The following is a 17,323-nucleotide window of genomic DNA, read 5'->3' as shown; positions in this document are numbered from 1 at the left end:
AGGAAGACACCATTGAGTGGAAGCAGTAGTAGCAGGATTGTTGTTTACATATGTCTTAAAGAAACTGTGTGCATGAGAGAACGCGACAGTTTTCGTCCCAGTCTATCTGTAAAATACACAATCGCTGCTTCACTTCAGGTTTTAACATCATTCAAACTTAAGGCAAACTTTTACAACTTCAAACTCTTTGATCATATTTTCTGTAACAACATATTTCTGTGCCAGCAGGTGAGCTGCAGAAATATGTTTTGGCAGATTTTTTTATAAAACAAGACACTCTAGTGAAATCAATGCACAGTGTGGACTAAAGACTGTAGAATATGCACAGGTGGCCAGTCGCATTAGTTCCCCTCCAGTGACTGTTGTTTGATGTACAGTTAATAAATTGCAGTATATTTGATTTCAGCACTAGTCAGAGTAAAACTGCTTAGTTGTTACATCTTTTGTTCTCCTGGGTTTGGTTTCTTCATGTGTCCACTGCTGGTGTGGAGTGTCGCAAATATTGATGCACTCTCCTTTAAGGCGAGACTTACAACTTCTGAAAGAAGAAATAACACATAGTTGCTCGTATACTTGAAAAGTTAACATAGTCTGTTACACTGTGTTTTACCATTGACCATCCTGTAGTTATCACTTGTGGTGGTGGTTGTGTAAAAGTTGTGTAGTGTCACTTCAAACCTGCCGCTGTCTCAGTTAATCAGTGTAACGCAATGTGTTCAGAGAAGACATCCTGACTTGTTTTTGATATGAGCATCAGATGTTTACCACTACACACATTCAACATTAATCATATCAATAATTTGCTGTAATTCTACAAAATTCTGCAAATAACAAACTTCCTGTTTTCTGTTTCTTTGTCTCTCCTCAGCTTTCAGCCTATGGAGGGAGTGTGGTCTACACTGTGTCTTATACTACAGACCAGCAAGAACAAATGCCAATTAGAGTCACCTCAGAACCTGACCTAATCATAGAGGTAAGTTTTCAAACACACACACAAGGATAAACACATTGTTGAGCATTGGTATACTTGTATATTAAACTCAAAGGAAGAGCAGTTTAACAACATATCTGCCTTTTTCTGTACTATTCCGTGTATTGTGTGTAATAGGGTTTGCTTTGTGAAACCCTGTGGGTACATTTGGGAGACTCCTTAAGAGCAGTGAGCAGTCCAGAAATAAGCTCCATTGAACTGTAGTGTTCTTAACCCAGTATTTGGTGGTGGGAGGCAGTGGTCACAATCAGAGGAAACCCACCTGGACGGTGTGAATGTGTGTGTTTTATGCATTTGTGTCTGCAGCATTATTTATCTTTCCCCACAAGCCACTGCCTCTTAAACCAGTGTAAGCCACTAAATGAAGTAGCAAATGAAAGCTGTTAAAAACACACACACACACACACACACACACACACATTAGCAGTTACAGCTGGCAGAGAAATGCTGAACGTAGCAATAAAAAATGCAGATAGTCTCCCCCTCTCCTTGCTCTCTGTACGTCTTTATAATGAGCAGGTTGCGATATGATGCATGGCAGCAATAAGCAAAGCAGCAACACTATTAGTTAACTGTTTATATCTCCAATATCAGTAAACAGCATTGTGTGTTTGTGTGAGTATGTGTGAGTGCACAGTACACACACGAACACAAAAGGCACAACTGTGTGTGTGTGTGTGTCTGTGTGTGTGTGTGTGTGTGTGTGTGTGTGTGTGTGTGTGTGGTCATGTTCAGAGCTGCAGAGCTGTACAAATGATCCCGTTATTTTTGCACTTAGAACTTTCAGCCAATGACGTGTTAAAGAGGAAACGTTAATTAGAATAGTTTGAAGGATTCTCACCTTCTGTAGCTGTAATAGACTGCAGTAACTAGAAGCATCTACTTCTCAGACACTGACTGGGAAAAATTAATTAGAAGTAAAAAAAAAAAAATAAAAAGATGAATGAAAAATTTCATCCTGTTGAGATGGAATTTTAGATTGAATATGGACACAAATGCACAAGTTCATTTTCTATCGCTTTTGGTTAGTCAAACCAAAGCCATGAAGAAAAGAATAAAAAACATAAAAAAGAAGAAGATGTAGAAGGAAAGAAGAAATCGAAGGACGGAAGAAAGGGAAGATGGAAAGAAAATAAGGAAAACAGTGGATAGTAGGAAACGGTGACATAGAGAGGACAGAGGGAAAGAAATGACAGGAGGAAGAAGGCATTAAAAATTAAGGAAGAATGATGGGAGGAAGGATGGTAGAAAGAAAAAATGAAAGGGAGAAAGAAGGAAAAAAGGAAAAGAGAGAAGGGAAGAATGAAAGAGTTAAAGAAGAGATGAAAGAATGAAATGAACAAAGAAAGAAAGAAGGAAATCAATGAAGGATGTAGGGAGAATGAAGGAAGGAAAACGTATAGGAAAGAAGGGAAGGGAGGAAAGAAGAAAAGAGAGAAGAAAAAAGGAGAACGAAAAAATAATTAATGAAAGAAGAGAGGAAGAAAATAGAAAAGAGAAGAAAATAAACAGGGAGGAGAGAAGGAGGAGAAAAACAAAGAGGGAAAGAAACAGGAAAGAATGAAAAGAGAGAGACGGACAGTCACAGACCAATGAGCTTGTGTTATTTAAAGACGTGTCAGTGAGATGGACAGACTGGGAGGAGATGGGAGGAGGAGGAGAGGAGGACAAGTGTCGGTCTTGTTGTCAACAGAAAGCCTCTCCAAATGATGACAATAATGAGCCACCTACACACTGTCAACCAACTTTCTCCCTCTTCTCTGCCCCCCGCCCCCTCCCACCCCCCCACTGTTTGCTCTCTGTATATCTGCATCAAGTTGTGGTATTGTTTGTTGCACGGTTCTGTGAAGCGCGAGAAGCAGCTCGTGTCTCGGTTGTAACTATTTGGGATGTGAATAGACAATAATCTCTCTGTCTTGGTTTGTCTGTATGGCTTTGTTGATTTCTGTGTCTTTCTCTCAATCCATGCCCACTTTATCAGCCTCCATCAGCACAGTTAAAAGAAACAGAAATACCAAGCCCTTCATGACAACAATAACAACGAGCAGTGCTCTGCTCTGGAGATACTGTATGAGCATCTTGAGTTTCTCATTTAGTTTAAAACAACTGAAAAAAAATCTGTGTCTTTCCACGTTTATTTCTCACTATCACAGGACAATATATTCTGAGAGTTATTTTGAGTTCTGAGGTGTAAACAAATAGAAACACATTATTCAGATATGAACTGAAAACATGACTCTGATCATCCAGATCTTTGCAGTAATACAGTGCATTTCTTTTGTAAAGTGCATATATTGCATCTTACAAAAGAAATGCACTATATTAAATATAAATGTTGTCATTTGATGGATCATGCTAGAGTTAGTTTAAAGCTGTTTTTTCATCTGCAGTTCCATGGCAGCTCACAAAGCAACAATGAATTGATTCTACTGACAAGTGTTGCCTGTGTAGCTAAGGCTCGGTACAGCTTAATCCTCGGTTCTGTAGAGCTCCATTTTACTGCAAAAACTATTAAAAATACATTAATGAGCCAAGCTGTCATTCATTTTTCACTGCCATCTCACATACACCATCCTGCTGCTGCAAATACTGCTCAGCACAATAAATGTGTATTAATCCCCTGCTTAAAATAGTCCCTACAGATGCACTATTTATTCCTGTTTTGTTAGTTTGGCTGGAAATTACAGTGCCCAGCTGTTTTAGCATCTTAGTCCTTTTAAAAATAAAAGTATATATTGGTCACCACATTTTATAGGAATGAGTGGGCCTGTCTGGTTACAGTAGAAGAAAAAGTACTGTGATATGGACTAACACAATCTTTTTATGCCTGCATTTCTTTATGCTGCTGCTGCTTTGTCTCTCTCTTTATGTCTCCCTCCATCTCCTCTCTTTCAATTAGTTTTTATTTAACAGTTTATTGGCACAGTAAGCTCTCTCTCTCTCTCTCTCTCTCTCTCTCTCTCTCTCTCTCTCTCTCTCTCTCTCTCTCTCTCTCTCTCTCTCTCTCTCTCCCTCCCTCTCCCCCCCCCTCCCTCCCTCTCCATCAGTCGTTGTCACTCTGTGTTAGCTGCTACATGCTATTGATCTTTTCTCAACAAGAGATAGTCAGATACCAGGCCTGGACGCAGTTCACTTTGCATTCAGTCCATTCAAAATGTCAATATAAACTGCAGCGCATTACCTAATGATACATCATTCACTCTCACTCTCGTTTTATCCCCGGATCACTTGGGTATGATAGTCTTTTCATGAAAGAGGCAGACTTTTAGAGAGTGCAAATTTTCAAGTTAATTGCATCAAAGAAGTGAAAAAATAAGAATCAACAAAAAAGTTATCTTCCTTCGGCATCAGGGCGCTGGGATGAAGATCGTAGATGGCAGAGGGTTTGGCCAGCCGGTGTACCCGTCATCGCCAAGGACCAATCACATTGCTCTCCTTCCAGAGAACTTCCTGGTTACAGAGACAGGACAACCAATTGGTCGGAGGGATTTCTTGTCTGTTTTAGCCAATGTGACCAGAGTGATGGTGCGGGCCTCTTACAGCACAGAGCCCAGCGCTGTGTACAGGTATGAATAGAAACATGCACACACTTTGACACTATATCATCCATCCACCTATAGCCCCTTATCCTTCAGGATCAGCAGCCATGATTCTCAATACCAAATTTGATACCACAGCAAAAAACATAAAACAAGAGAGGCGGTAGCGCACAGTGTGCTAACACAAACATACATGTGTGCAAGCAGTTGTTTAAATTGACTAACAAGGTGACAGACCCATGGTGTGAACATGCAAACTCCACAGCAAGGCCCTGGCCGGCCGGCTGGGGGGTGTGAGGTGGTAGTGCTAACCACTGTGCCACCATGAACACACTATACACTAACTGACCAGTACTACACAAACTTGAACTGACTCTTGTGGGACTGAAGATGGCAGCTTTATGGGTGAAGCTTATTGGTATCTGGGAGTAAATTCTGCCTGAGAGAATGAACTCGGGTTATAAAAGTTCTAAAGGCCTAATCAGCCAAACAGCCACTTTATGTATGTGAGGGCGTACGTAAAAATAGACGGACTACCAATGTGCCACTTTATGCTTTATATTTCTGTGTGTGTGTGTGTGTGTGTGTGTGTGTGTGTGTGTGTGTGTGTGTGTATAGACTCCACTCATTCTCAATGCAGGTAGCAAATCCCTCTGCCCAAGGAGAGAAGAGAGCATCAGCTGTAGAAGATTGTTCTTGTCCTCCTGGATATGCTGGAACTTCCTGTGAGGTAAGAACATACACGTAATCACAGGCGCACACACAGACACACAACTGCTGCAGTTAAAAAATTTTCGAAAATAAAATGTCGGTTTACAAGGATAACATTTTTTAACATATTTGATAAAATAGACTCATTAATAGTCTTTCCAAATTAAGTTACAACAAACTCAGTATCCGTAAGGCTGAAAAGGAATTATGTTTTTACTCATTGTTAGAAGTCATTCATTCTTCAAATCTTGCAAAAACAGCAAACATTACATCAAACCCTTAATAATACAGTGGTCTCAGACATAACGTTATCTGCAATATCTGAAGCAGATTACCTTTTGGAAATATAAACACACAACAGTCTGATCCCTAAAGTGTGTTTTATTGTGTTTTGCTTTTAGTTGACCTGATTCTTAGATGTGTTTGTGTACATGCATAAAGTTTTTAAAATTCAGACATACCGACAAACATCACGGCACAACACGAAGAATTATGCACACACAAGCACGTACTTGAGGTGCTAATTAGAAGATCAGAGGGTAATTACAGCACACTGCAGCAGCTTAAAGACAGACACATCTGTCTGTCTTCCTGTCTGTCTGACTGTGTGGGTGTCTGTTTCAGGCTTGCATTCCAGGTTTTCGGAGGGTTAACGGAAATCTGTACAATGGTGTGTGTGAAGCTTGTCATTGCCACGGACACGCCACACAATGCGACGAGGTCACAGGACACTGCCTGGTAAGATGATTAATAAGTAGATTAATAAGTATGTTTCATCATTTTGGGTTAATTCAGTCCTCAATATATTTGTAATTTGATTTGTGAAACTGAGGATTCATACCGGTCATGCTGATCATGTCTGCTGTTGAAAGGGCTTGGTCACTTGATATTTACAGAATGTCAAAGGATAAGGACCAAACTGAAAAATATATTTCTATAAATGTGCAGAATTTTCCAAACACCAATATTATATTTATTATATTTAGACAGAATATTGCTTGTACTGTAAACACATTAAACATAGACCAGAAATTATCTTAAAACATTAAGATATCCCCCCATTTAACATCATTATTGTATAATGGTAAGTCTAAGTGTCTGTCAGAAGTAAATGAGCTTTGAACCATCAACTTGCTTATGTTGACAGCATTGATGGTTTTTAGATGAATAATTGAGAGTTTAACTCAGTTGGTTGGGAGCCCTTGATTGCTCATGTGTTCTGGTCAATTTACAGTTAACTATTCACCCCATGAATTATAGAAAAGGATGAATGAAGTGTTTGATTTGTCACTATAATGTTTCTGTTGTCTCTAACACAGTGTTGTGTTAGAGACTCGTTTGACGTTTGGGAACGTCTAGAGCTGAGGTGGGGCAAGGAAACAGGAACTACTGAACTGCTGTGCCAGCTTTAAATCCCCTCCCTCCATTTTAGCTTTTAAAAACACACAGATTACATGTATGACTTCATATGGAAAACAGATACTTTGGCATTACTGTACTTCCAAGGGAGAAGTTTTTCTTAGTAAGAATCTTAAATTACGTCCTTTTGGAGTCACCATCTAGAGGCCATTAGAGGAACTGCAGGGTGAGACACTTCACCCTGGCTACACAAACACACTCACATATACATACACACAGAAACATACACATGCTCAGTGAACACACACATACACATACATGCCAACCTGCTCATGTGCATCTGCACACACACACACACACACACACACACACACATCATTACTCCCCAGTCTACACAATGCTTCAGGCTTAACCTGTCAGTTAGCATCAGACTACACACACACACACACACACACACACACACACACACACACACACACACACACACACACACACACACACACACAGAGAGAGAGAAAGAGAGAGAGAGTTGTGGGTTTTGTATTACCATGTTATGTTTCATTATAGATGAGGAGCATGCTGGGATATGTCAAAGGGAAAACACACACACACATAGAAAGACAAGCAGAGAGGCTCAGTCTCTCTTTCTCTCTTACACACACACACACACACACACACACACAAACAGAAAGACGACTTGACATTAAATCACTCATAGATGTGCACATTGACACACACACCCCTCCTGTATACATATTTATACACAGTGACAGGCAGACAGACACGCACTCCCTCCCTGAGGACTCTGTTTTCTGGCTATAGTTGAATGAGTGAATGATGCCATGGTCCTATAGGTTAACACGGTGTGTGTGTGTGTGTGTGTGTGTGTGTGTGTGTGTGTGTGTGTGTGTGTGTGTGTGTGTGTGTGTGTGTTAGATGTGTTTAATCTGAGAAGGAAATGATATGGAACATAACAGATACACACACTCATGCACACACATAGTCACATAGTGTAGCAACATGAAAGTTCAACTGTTATAGCTGGACAAAACGCAAGAGTGTCCAGGGCCAATAAAGAAAAAGAGACTGGAAACTGTTAAAATGACCCAAACTAAAACCCAAGTTAAAAAAATCTCATATATTCATCATAAACTAAGACATTAAATTAAAAACAAATAAAAAAGTTATTTTCATTCTGCATCATAAGATCAGTGCAAGAAGTATTAAGTTAATGTTGTTGTTACTGTCGGTGAAAGCAGTGCTCAACTGTGTTCATTCACTCTTGTTTTGCATGTGGTAATGTTAGACTGTGTTACCTGTTGGTCAGAGTGAGATGACAAAACAGTCACAGAGTCACGATGTCGGCAAACAAGCAAGGTCATGCCGATCCTCCCACAGCAGAGATGTATTTATAAAACCTGATTACTTGTAAAAAAAATAAAATAAAAATAACCAGTAGAAACATGATAATCAAAGAAGGAATAAAATGGGAGATCATTGAGGTGTATATATTGTATCTTTTCTGAGAAATACAACCTGTTCCTTTTTCACCGTTCTGTCCGAAACCTTTCTTCTATCATAATTTGTTTTCAGTTAAAGTATTCAATTATGAAAAGGCAGTGCAGTGTATTGAACCATCAAAGCTGTATTAGACCAAACTGTAAGTTCACTGCATTGTTACAAGTTCAGTACATGTCACGAGCAGCAATGGTCTCCAAGTCTAAATGACAAAAAGCAATTTGATCTTTAGGTGGTGAGTTCTTAGGACCAAAGTTGAAGACAAAGCTTTCAAAAAACAATTTTGCAGCTTACAATCACCTGTACTGAAATTTGTTGATATGTTCAGAGCTAGTGTTTGGTTGAGATTGTACCTGTGAGTCCTGTGTGCTTGGTTACTATGGTAACAAAATGTGACGCTAATCCTGAACCATATCATTAACCTTGACCTCCTGGAGATTGTTCCTCCTGCCGCTGTCTGCTGGATAATAATTTGATTTGACAGCATTATTTAATAACATTAATTTTGCTTTTATAAAAATATATCAACAAATGTCTTCTCTTTGTATTGACGTGCTGAAACCCTTGAGCCTTGAGTTTTTACCTCATCTAACCTTTAACCTCTCAAAACAAAGTGTGACACCACACTAAGACAGAGCGGGTCTGTTGTTAACTCCTCAGTTTTCTTCCCAGTGTTAACCTGCATCCTATCCAGCTAATAACTACTAATTAACTTAACTGTGGCCCTTAATTCATCTTCATCATTGTTTTAGGATGGTAAAAGCAGCTGTAACGCTGTGTTCAGCATTTTGCGCACTACACTGCTTTTACAATGCAAAGTCAGCTTGTACTGTCTGGAACACATGTACTGGATGGATTACTTATTGAGGTGTTTACTTGCATTGCAGGAAACCAAAAGACACTGAACATGGACTCTGATAATGCTCATTAGGATTAAATTCAGTCTTGTATTGAGGACTGAAAATTTACAAATTTTAAAAAAATTGTCTCAAGACAATTTCAAGATAACTGAGATGTTTTTTTTTAAACAAGTGGTAGAATTGAAATGAGAAAAACATTTAAACTGATGGACCTGCTTAGAAAAATATTTAATGATATCTGATTTGTTTTAATTTGCAAAAGCATGACTTAAGATAATGATAAACACAGTGGGCTGTTAGGACTTTTTCATCATTGCAGATATTGATCGTCTCATGACACTGAGGTTAACAGATCAGACGGCCTGTTTGCCAAATAGTTGATTTGTTCACTCAACATAGAAGAACTTTAACTTGTGTGTCTCCTCCAGGACTGTTTCCACCACACCACTGGCCCCCACTGTGACACCTGCCTACCTGGATACTATGGTAACGCCACCCACGGGTCACCTGCAGACTGTCAGCCGTGCGCCTGCCCACTCAATCTCCCTAGCAACAAGTAAGCTCTGAAGACATCAAGGCTAATGCCGCTATGACGACACAATTTAAGAAAATGCCCCAATCTATCACTGTTGACCTCTGTGACTCTGTGGCCCCAATTCTCTATTTGACCCGTCTCTTCATCACGTTCTCTCTCCTCTCCCGAGACAATGTTTTTGTCCTTAAAGGATATCACCACAAATAGAGGCTTCATCCGTGGCAGGGGGAATATAATTGTAATGACATGAGTAGAAATATCATCATCACAGGAAGAAAAGTCAAAGTAACTGGGGAAGCTTAATCCTTGTTGATGTAAACGTCCACAGTTGGTTGGATTAACATAACTGTGGCTATAAAACTTGACACAGTACCAAACTCCAACCTCTCCCACAAGTCATTAAGGTATTTAAAACCGTCATACAGCATGCCTGCTTCACAGGTCCACATATGGTTGGCCAAGTAAGTAACAAAAAATAGTAAAAGTAAAAATAGCAGGAAATTGACTTATGAGGGATGTAAAAATACTGTCCAACTTTACAGGGAACAAAGAAAAAAATAACTTAATAGGACCTACAAGTCATAAAAACCAATAAGACACATGCACATAATTGCTCACACTGACACATTCTCCAGGGTTAAGCAGTCCATTAGTTATACTGGGTTACTAAATTGACCTTGTTGCTACATAAATCCATGAACTGATTGATCCAGTATGTTCAGTAGCGTGTATGAAAGTCTTAGCATTTATTTCAAAATGAACTGATAAATCACTGTTGAGAGTTTTGACTGCACAATCTCTTGTTTGTCCCTGAAGCAGCTTAGTTGAGAGGCTCACTCACCTTATAGGTCATTAAAAATAAAAAATAAATCAAAGTTCTTTTTAGCCACTGCAATCTAGCAATCTCTAAAATTCACCTTGCATTCCGTTTGAACACACCATAACTGTCAAGTTACTGTTTGTACCAGCAACACATTAGCCTCAGACAGCATAAAACATCTAGCAGACATAGAGCAACATTATCAATCATCAATGTTTGTGTCCATCTGATGAATGGAAGACTAATGTTCATTTTCTTGGTCTCCACCTACCCCTGAGGTAAAAATATGGCTCTTTATGCTGCTTCTGTATTTCCATTATGTTCATCAGCTTGTCGCTACCTATGTCCGTCTGCCATTTAGCTGAAAATAGCTGCCTGCTGTGACTCTGAGAGCAGTGAGAGTGAACCGAAAGAGTAAAGTTGTGGGTTGACGGCTAAACAATGAGCTGACACTCGGTATCAAGCTGCGTAAAGCAGAAGGGAGCTTCAGATTCAGGAGGTAATTCTCTGTAGGTCCATCACTACAGTCAACTTATTGTCACATTCTCATTTAATACATTGTTAATTCAAAAATATTGATTTTAGCAGCAACTGCTTCTAGTGTAGTCAGTAGTGGTTGTAACTAGCGAGGGAACGTTCAACTGAAATGAAAAGTCTGTTGTTTTTATGGACAGATTTCTGCTTGAGCTGTACAAACGGGAAGTGAGATGTTTACATCTGCTTTTATAGAGCTGCAGTTTCTCCAAACAACCAGAGAGAGATGCTGCATGTCAGGTTCACAGATGTCACCAGCTTGGCCTCCCGCACACAGGCAGCAGCAGCTGAGAATCTTGATGCAGTCATGACACGTCATGTCCAAAACTCTCAGAGCTAAAGAAAGACACAACTCTCTCTCTCTCACCTCCTCTCTTCTCTACCTCCCTCTAACCACTGCGGTAATAATAGCTTGAAGGTGTCGTGCCTTTCAGCCCCTCGAAATAGCCATCTCGTCCCGTCTGTCCACTGAAGCCAGCCGCCCAAATAGCCAGCCAGCCGGCCTGTCGGACTGTTGTTAGCAGTGATGCCGAACCTCTTATGAACATCAGATGAAGTGATGTCCATATTAGTTTCAGCACAGGAATCACAGCAGCGATTTACAGCAAATCGATAGATATCAGTTTAGTCCTGGAAAGCTGTTCCGCTTTATTTACATCCAGGCTTAATGACCCTGCTGCAGAGAGGTTTTTTAGTGTTTTTATTTGTCAGTTTGTCAGTTAGATCTACATCTGTTTAACGGATTTCAGGGGAAATTTAGTGCCTTGGTCAATTATCTAACCATGAAGGTCATTTCCACCTCTGCAGATTTACCTTTACTTATATTTTTCTTTCTTAAAAAAAGCTTTTTTTAACAACTGTCCTTACAGACTTTCAACCAAACTGACCTAATATGACCTAAAAGTTACAGATTTTTTTACATTTTGAACCATTTTCCTGTAGCCAAAATGGTGTCGTCATGATTTATTTTAGATATTAGCCATAATTCTTGGACACACTTAGCATCTATAACTAACTATGTTTCATGAGTCACTTGAAATTTCATTTTTGTTGATTGTCTCTTAGTATTTGTATTTTTGCTCAGTGACTGTTGTTACAGTAGCATTGGACTGGGTAATGTAACCATGTTGTATTTTTGACATAGATTTTACAGTTTAAAACGAGGTATTCCTGTCTGGTTCATTTCTAAAAGAACAGTTAATCTTTCTGATGTAAAATTGCATATACCGTGATAGAGGATTTTATCCATATTACCATATCCGACAGTAGCAGCGTGTAATCTGCTATAAAAGTTAGCAATGTTCCAAAAGTTGTGTATATGACTGAAAGACTACAGAAGGTTTATTTTGCTAGAAAGTAAAAAAGTCTTACTTAACTTTACACACATTGTTCAGTTGCATAATTTTCCCCAAAGATACTTGGAAATGGCCTTGATTAGTGCAGCTGGTTTTATACAACCCATATTGTACAGTGTAAGTGTAATCCATTGTATACAACAATTATGTGTTATATTAGAGTTTTCTGTTGTTTACATGAACTGGCCAAACAAGCCTACGTGTAACTTGGCGAGCCAGCTCACAGTTAGGGAGCCAGTCAGTCAGCAAGTGAATCAGTCTGGTGCCTGGAACTCGATCCAGGAGAACTATCTATAGTTTATGGAAGTGGGAGGGTGAGAGAACGAGGGTGAGAGACTATCATTTTTTTCTCTCTCTCTCTCTCTCTCTCTCTCTCTCTCTCTCTCTCTCTCTCTCTCTCTCTCTCTCTCTCTCTCTCTCTCTCTCTCTCTCTCTCTCTCTCTCTCTCTCTCTCTCTCTCTCTCTCTCTCTCTCTCTCTCTCTCTCTCTCTCTCTCTCTCTCTGTGTGTCATTTTGGGTACAGTTCAGTTCTTAGGGAGGAAGAGTGTTTTGGAAATCAGGAGTGTGTCGAAGTACAGACTCCTGGATGTGAGAAAGAGAGAGGGGAAATTGAAGTTTGTGTGTGTCTTTCAGCGTGTGAATGTGAAGAGTGGAAAGTGAAAGTAAGGACGCAGGTGTTTGTGTGTTTGTGCGAGTGTGTGTGTATGTATGGGGAGAGAAACAATGGCCTTAACTCGAGTCTGTCCTCTCCTCTTCCTCCTCTTCCTCCTCCCGTACGCCACACTGGGACAACACTACCGATATCATCATGAACAACAACAATCACAACAACATCGTCATGGCAACCATGATAGCTTCAGTCCCACCTGCCACCTTGGTGAAGAAGGGGAGTTGCTGTGTGACCAGTGTCCGCCTGGATACACAGGGCCACGATGCGACAGGTAACACGCACACTGCACATGAAAAGTTACACACACACACATATATACATAAAAACACAGTTATACTTAAAACTCTTTGCCTTTATGTTGAGTTGACGGTCTTAAAGCTTGTTTGGAAGTCTAGCTAATTATTACCGAGTGTATATATATATATATATATATATATATATATATATATATATATATATATATATATATATATATATATATATAGCTGGAAATAACTCATTCTGGTTGAACAGTTTTTAAATATCACATTTGGCCCAATTGTAGCATCTGTAATTTGGTCTGCATGATATAAAATGTTGATACGAGTGATAATCTTCAAAATAAAGCTACTGTTATTGTTTTCTGTCCTAAAAATAAGTATTTGGGAAATAAATTAGGCCCATAGTCAACCATCCCCAACTGAAAACAGAAACTGCTGCTCATTAAGTGTTTTTTGAGGGCTTCATGTCCCACTGTCCATCTAGCTTTCTGTCCACACCACATGTATTAGTTGAGTGACATTCTTGTTCCATTAGCTGTAAGCTTTTTTTTTTTTTACCAACCCGGGACTAATGAGAAGTCTCTCTCTGGATGCTTGTCTTGTTAAAACTTCAGGCTGAACTGTCATTTGGTGATGCAGACTGAGTAAAAATACACCCAGGCTCACTGAAATACAGGACATTTGGACTATTTTGTATTGAAGTGAAACTGCCCACAGCTGACATTAACACTTAAATATAATTAGTGTTGAAGTTTCATACAGTAGAAATTCTAACACACATAAGAGAAGTCTACATCGTCTTGATTTATTAATAGTAGTATGTGATCACAAATCTGTGTGCAAACATGTTTCCCCTTGCAGGTATTCAGTGATAATGCAGCTATATATGTTAGTGATCCATTAAAAATACTTCTGGTTTTCAAACTTTCCAACAGCCATCAAAGGGATTTTTCACAACCTGGCAACTCAAAAGAAATGGCTTAATAATGATCTATAAAGTATTAATAGATGGTATATTGAACATTAATAAAGGCTTTATAAACCATGCACAGTGGGTGTCTTTTCACAAGATGGTACCCAAATATTGAATTGATTGATTTATAGCCATCACATTGGATGAGGAGGATATTGATGAGAATATGTCAAACTAGATCTGGTGGCTACTCAATAGGAAGAATTACTGCAGTTTAAACCAACTATATGTGAGGTTTTGGCTGCTTCTTTTCTAGCCTTCTCATTTTCAAGAGACATGTCCATCTTTTCAAAAGTGCAGACTTGATTCTCTCCTGGTTTGCCACTGAAGGCATTTGTGTCACCTACCATGATGTGTTCATCCTCTCATGAGCTGCTCACATGTTTCTGTTTGGTTAGGTGGGCAACTACACTGGTAATTTTTTATTATTATTATTATTATTATTATTATTATTATTATAACAATATTAATATCGAGGATGAAACGTTGTGCTTCAAATAGGTGTTCAGTTACACAGGCCTCTGCCATTTGTTGTTAGTTAAAAGGGAGCTGCTGGTAGATGCGGGCCTCAGCTCGATGGCCTGCATAGTCTGCATGCCTCGCCATGCTGTCCACAGCAGAACCTCTCTGTCTGCCTTTGACGCTTTTTATAAACCTCATTTGCCACTGGAAAAGCAATCTGACTCATTGTCAGTCAGTTTTTTAACTCTGACACAGGAGGACATCTGCACTGCACCACGACACAGTCACTGACAAATATGGTCTAGCACTGACTCTGGGCTCAACCAGTACAAGTAGACTGGTCTGCCTGTCTTTCTAATGTACACCCATGTTTGTGTATTAATGAGAATCTGTGTGTTTTAATTCTTCCTAATGTGGGATAGAGCTCCAAAAATTTTAGAAAGATTCGTCTGAGCTACTTTAACTTTGTTCAGATACGTGTTTGTTTGTTTTCATCAGTGTGTGCTGAGTGCATCTGTGTACATACATTCTCTATATTCATTTGTATGTGCTGCTCTGATGCCATATGGTGCATCCAGTCATAGGAGGATAGCTCTTTGCTGAAAGGAGAGAGAAATAAAGAAAGATCCTGCATTGACTCAGAACACACAGGGGCTGGCATAATGTAAAATCATATTTTATTACTAATGACAGTATTAAAGAGGTAATCAGCAGTTGGTTGGTTTCTTGTTCTGTTAGTCTAATTGATACCTGCTATGCACTACCTGCCATTACACTTCATTATCTACAGTGCTTTTGTTGTTGTTAGTGGTAATTAATTGTAATGTGCCAATTTGTCTGTATTATGGGCTTTAACAGAATAAGCTGCTCTATTCCTCCCATGCTAATAGACTATCCACTCGCTCCTAAGTGATTCAGCTTTTCAATTTCCTGTCCATAAACAGCCATTTAGAACTTAGCTGAAAGCTTTTTAATGCAGCTGCCTAACAAATAAGTTGGCTGAAATGCCTTCGAATCGTCAGCTGCTGTTTAGTGTTAGCTGGGGTTTGTCAGTATATCCAGATGTTATTGGTGTTTCAGATTTCAGGCATTTATTTAGACTTTGACTCATCACCATCTAGCTGATGGATATGATGCACCATAATCAAACACCCTTTCCTGTAGAAAACAATTATTGCTATGTTATTATATTAATCGATATCGACAACATATTGACAACAGCCTTTGAAATGACAGTCATGTCAAGTCAAGCCTCAGTGATAGAACAACACTTCAGTTGGGTTTGTAAAAACTCCAAAATAGCCATTACTGGCCAAGTCAAGCAAAAAGATGAAACCTTGTGAAGGGTCGCACCAGAGAGGATTCTCTTTCATGGCTGACGGTGACTAAGGAGCAGCATGAAAAAACCTGCACCAACAGCAACAGCAATAATAAAGCCAAACCCAATATCCACTAAATGATATGTGATATAAGCACTAAGGTACACAGTTCTACTGAGGCCTATCATTGATTCAACAGTGTGATTAGGAATCCAGAAAGCAATCCACAATTGTCAACATTATATTAGTGGTATTCAAATGAGTGTGGGCATAGCATTAGTTTAGTGTACGAGAAGCAGAAATAGTAGAAATAGCCTCCGCTGTGGTTTTAATCCATTTTTATAGTGTCTCTTGATCTAAATACAAATATAAAACTTTGAAACACTGGATAGCGTTTTATTTCAAAGAAGATTTAAAAATCATTACATACATAGCTTTGGAAGTTTTCAAAATGTAACTCAGTGTTTTGGAGGAGAAGATTGATACTGTGTGTCTGGCCTAGAGAGATAAAAGACTGGAAATGTGAAGGCTTAACGTATTTAACTTAAAAACTTATCTGCCTCAAGTCTTTGTCTCTCAGCCTTTCTGTATCTTTATTACACAGTGTGACAAAAAGACCTGCAAAAACAAAGGTGGTATACAGAGGCAGGATTTAAATGTTTTCCAATAAAAGATTTTGGAATCATATTTCAATATTTTTATGGTTGATCTATACTATTTAAATTTTTCAAAATAGTATTTAAAGCTCCTGAAACACTGACACTAAAGTTTTTCTTTAGTCACATTAAAGATTTGTGGCTAAATAAGCAACAATAACATCCTTGGAAGATTTTGTGTTCATGGCTTTTTGAAGAAGCTGATTTGGGGAAAAAAAAGGGCACCTAAAGCTCCACTATACAGTTTTACATGCTGGCAACACCAGGCAGGCAGAAAATTTTGAATGTCAGGGACTTCAATATCTACAGAGAAGGGGGGAGACAGAAATTTGAAAGTCTGTTTTATGAGGAATAAGTGCTAATACTTCCACAGCTCCTCTCACTGGCTGAGAGCAGGAAGTCACAATTCTTCTTTGCATATATTGGGGTGATTTAAAACGATTGACGACAGCTTGGTCGACTATAAAAACTACAAGATTCGTATTTATATGAAAATCCCATTTTACTTCTTTAAAACAACCTGCCCCAATTTCTCCTTTTAACTGGAAATATACAGTTGCTCTCAAAATGCTTTAAAATTATGGAAAAAATTGTTTGAGGGAGGAGGAGAGCCCGTCTTCCCCTGGCGCCGACCCCCCCATTTCTAACACTAAAAATAAAAGAACATAACTTTTATGTTCCCAGCCCTTCTCTCTCCCTCTGTAACTCTCTACCAGTTGTGTTCACCGTCTGGTTCCTGTTCACTCTGATGGTTTTGACCA

At 39.1% G+C, this 17,323-nt stretch overlaps 1 protein-coding gene across 4 annotated transcripts in view; it reads left to right on the top strand.

The window, feature by feature from the left end:
- The window catches only part of lama2 (laminin, alpha 2), a 174,318-nt gene that overhangs the window by 72,778 nt on the left and 84,217 nt on the right, over nt 1-17,323 (top strand). For all 4 annotated transcript variants that reach the window (XM_071467458.1, XM_071467457.1, XM_071467456.1 and 1 more), the window contains exons 15-20: nt 869-973; nt 4,343-4,557; nt 5,149-5,260; nt 5,866-5,979; nt 9,407-9,534; nt 13,077-13,163. In XM_071467458.1, the coding sequence (XP_071323559.1) occupies nt 869-973; nt 4,343-4,557; nt 5,149-5,260; nt 5,866-5,979; nt 9,407-9,534; nt 13,077-13,163 (761 nt within the window). The remainder of the gene's footprint in view (nt 1-868; nt 974-4,342; nt 4,558-5,148; nt 5,261-5,865; nt 5,980-9,406; nt 9,535-13,076; nt 13,164-17,323) is intronic.

Source organism: Trachinotus anak, unplaced genomic scaffold (genome assembly GCF_046630095.1).
Source record: "Trachinotus anak isolate AG129_WGS33_773 ecotype Australia unplaced genomic scaffold, CSIRO_AGI_Tana_v1 ptg000031l, whole genome shotgun sequence".
NCBI lineage: Eukaryota > Metazoa > Chordata > Actinopteri > Carangiformes > Carangidae > Trachinotus > Trachinotus anak.
Note: the sequence above shows the minus strand (reverse complement) of the source record. Positions and strands in the feature narration are given on the sequence as shown.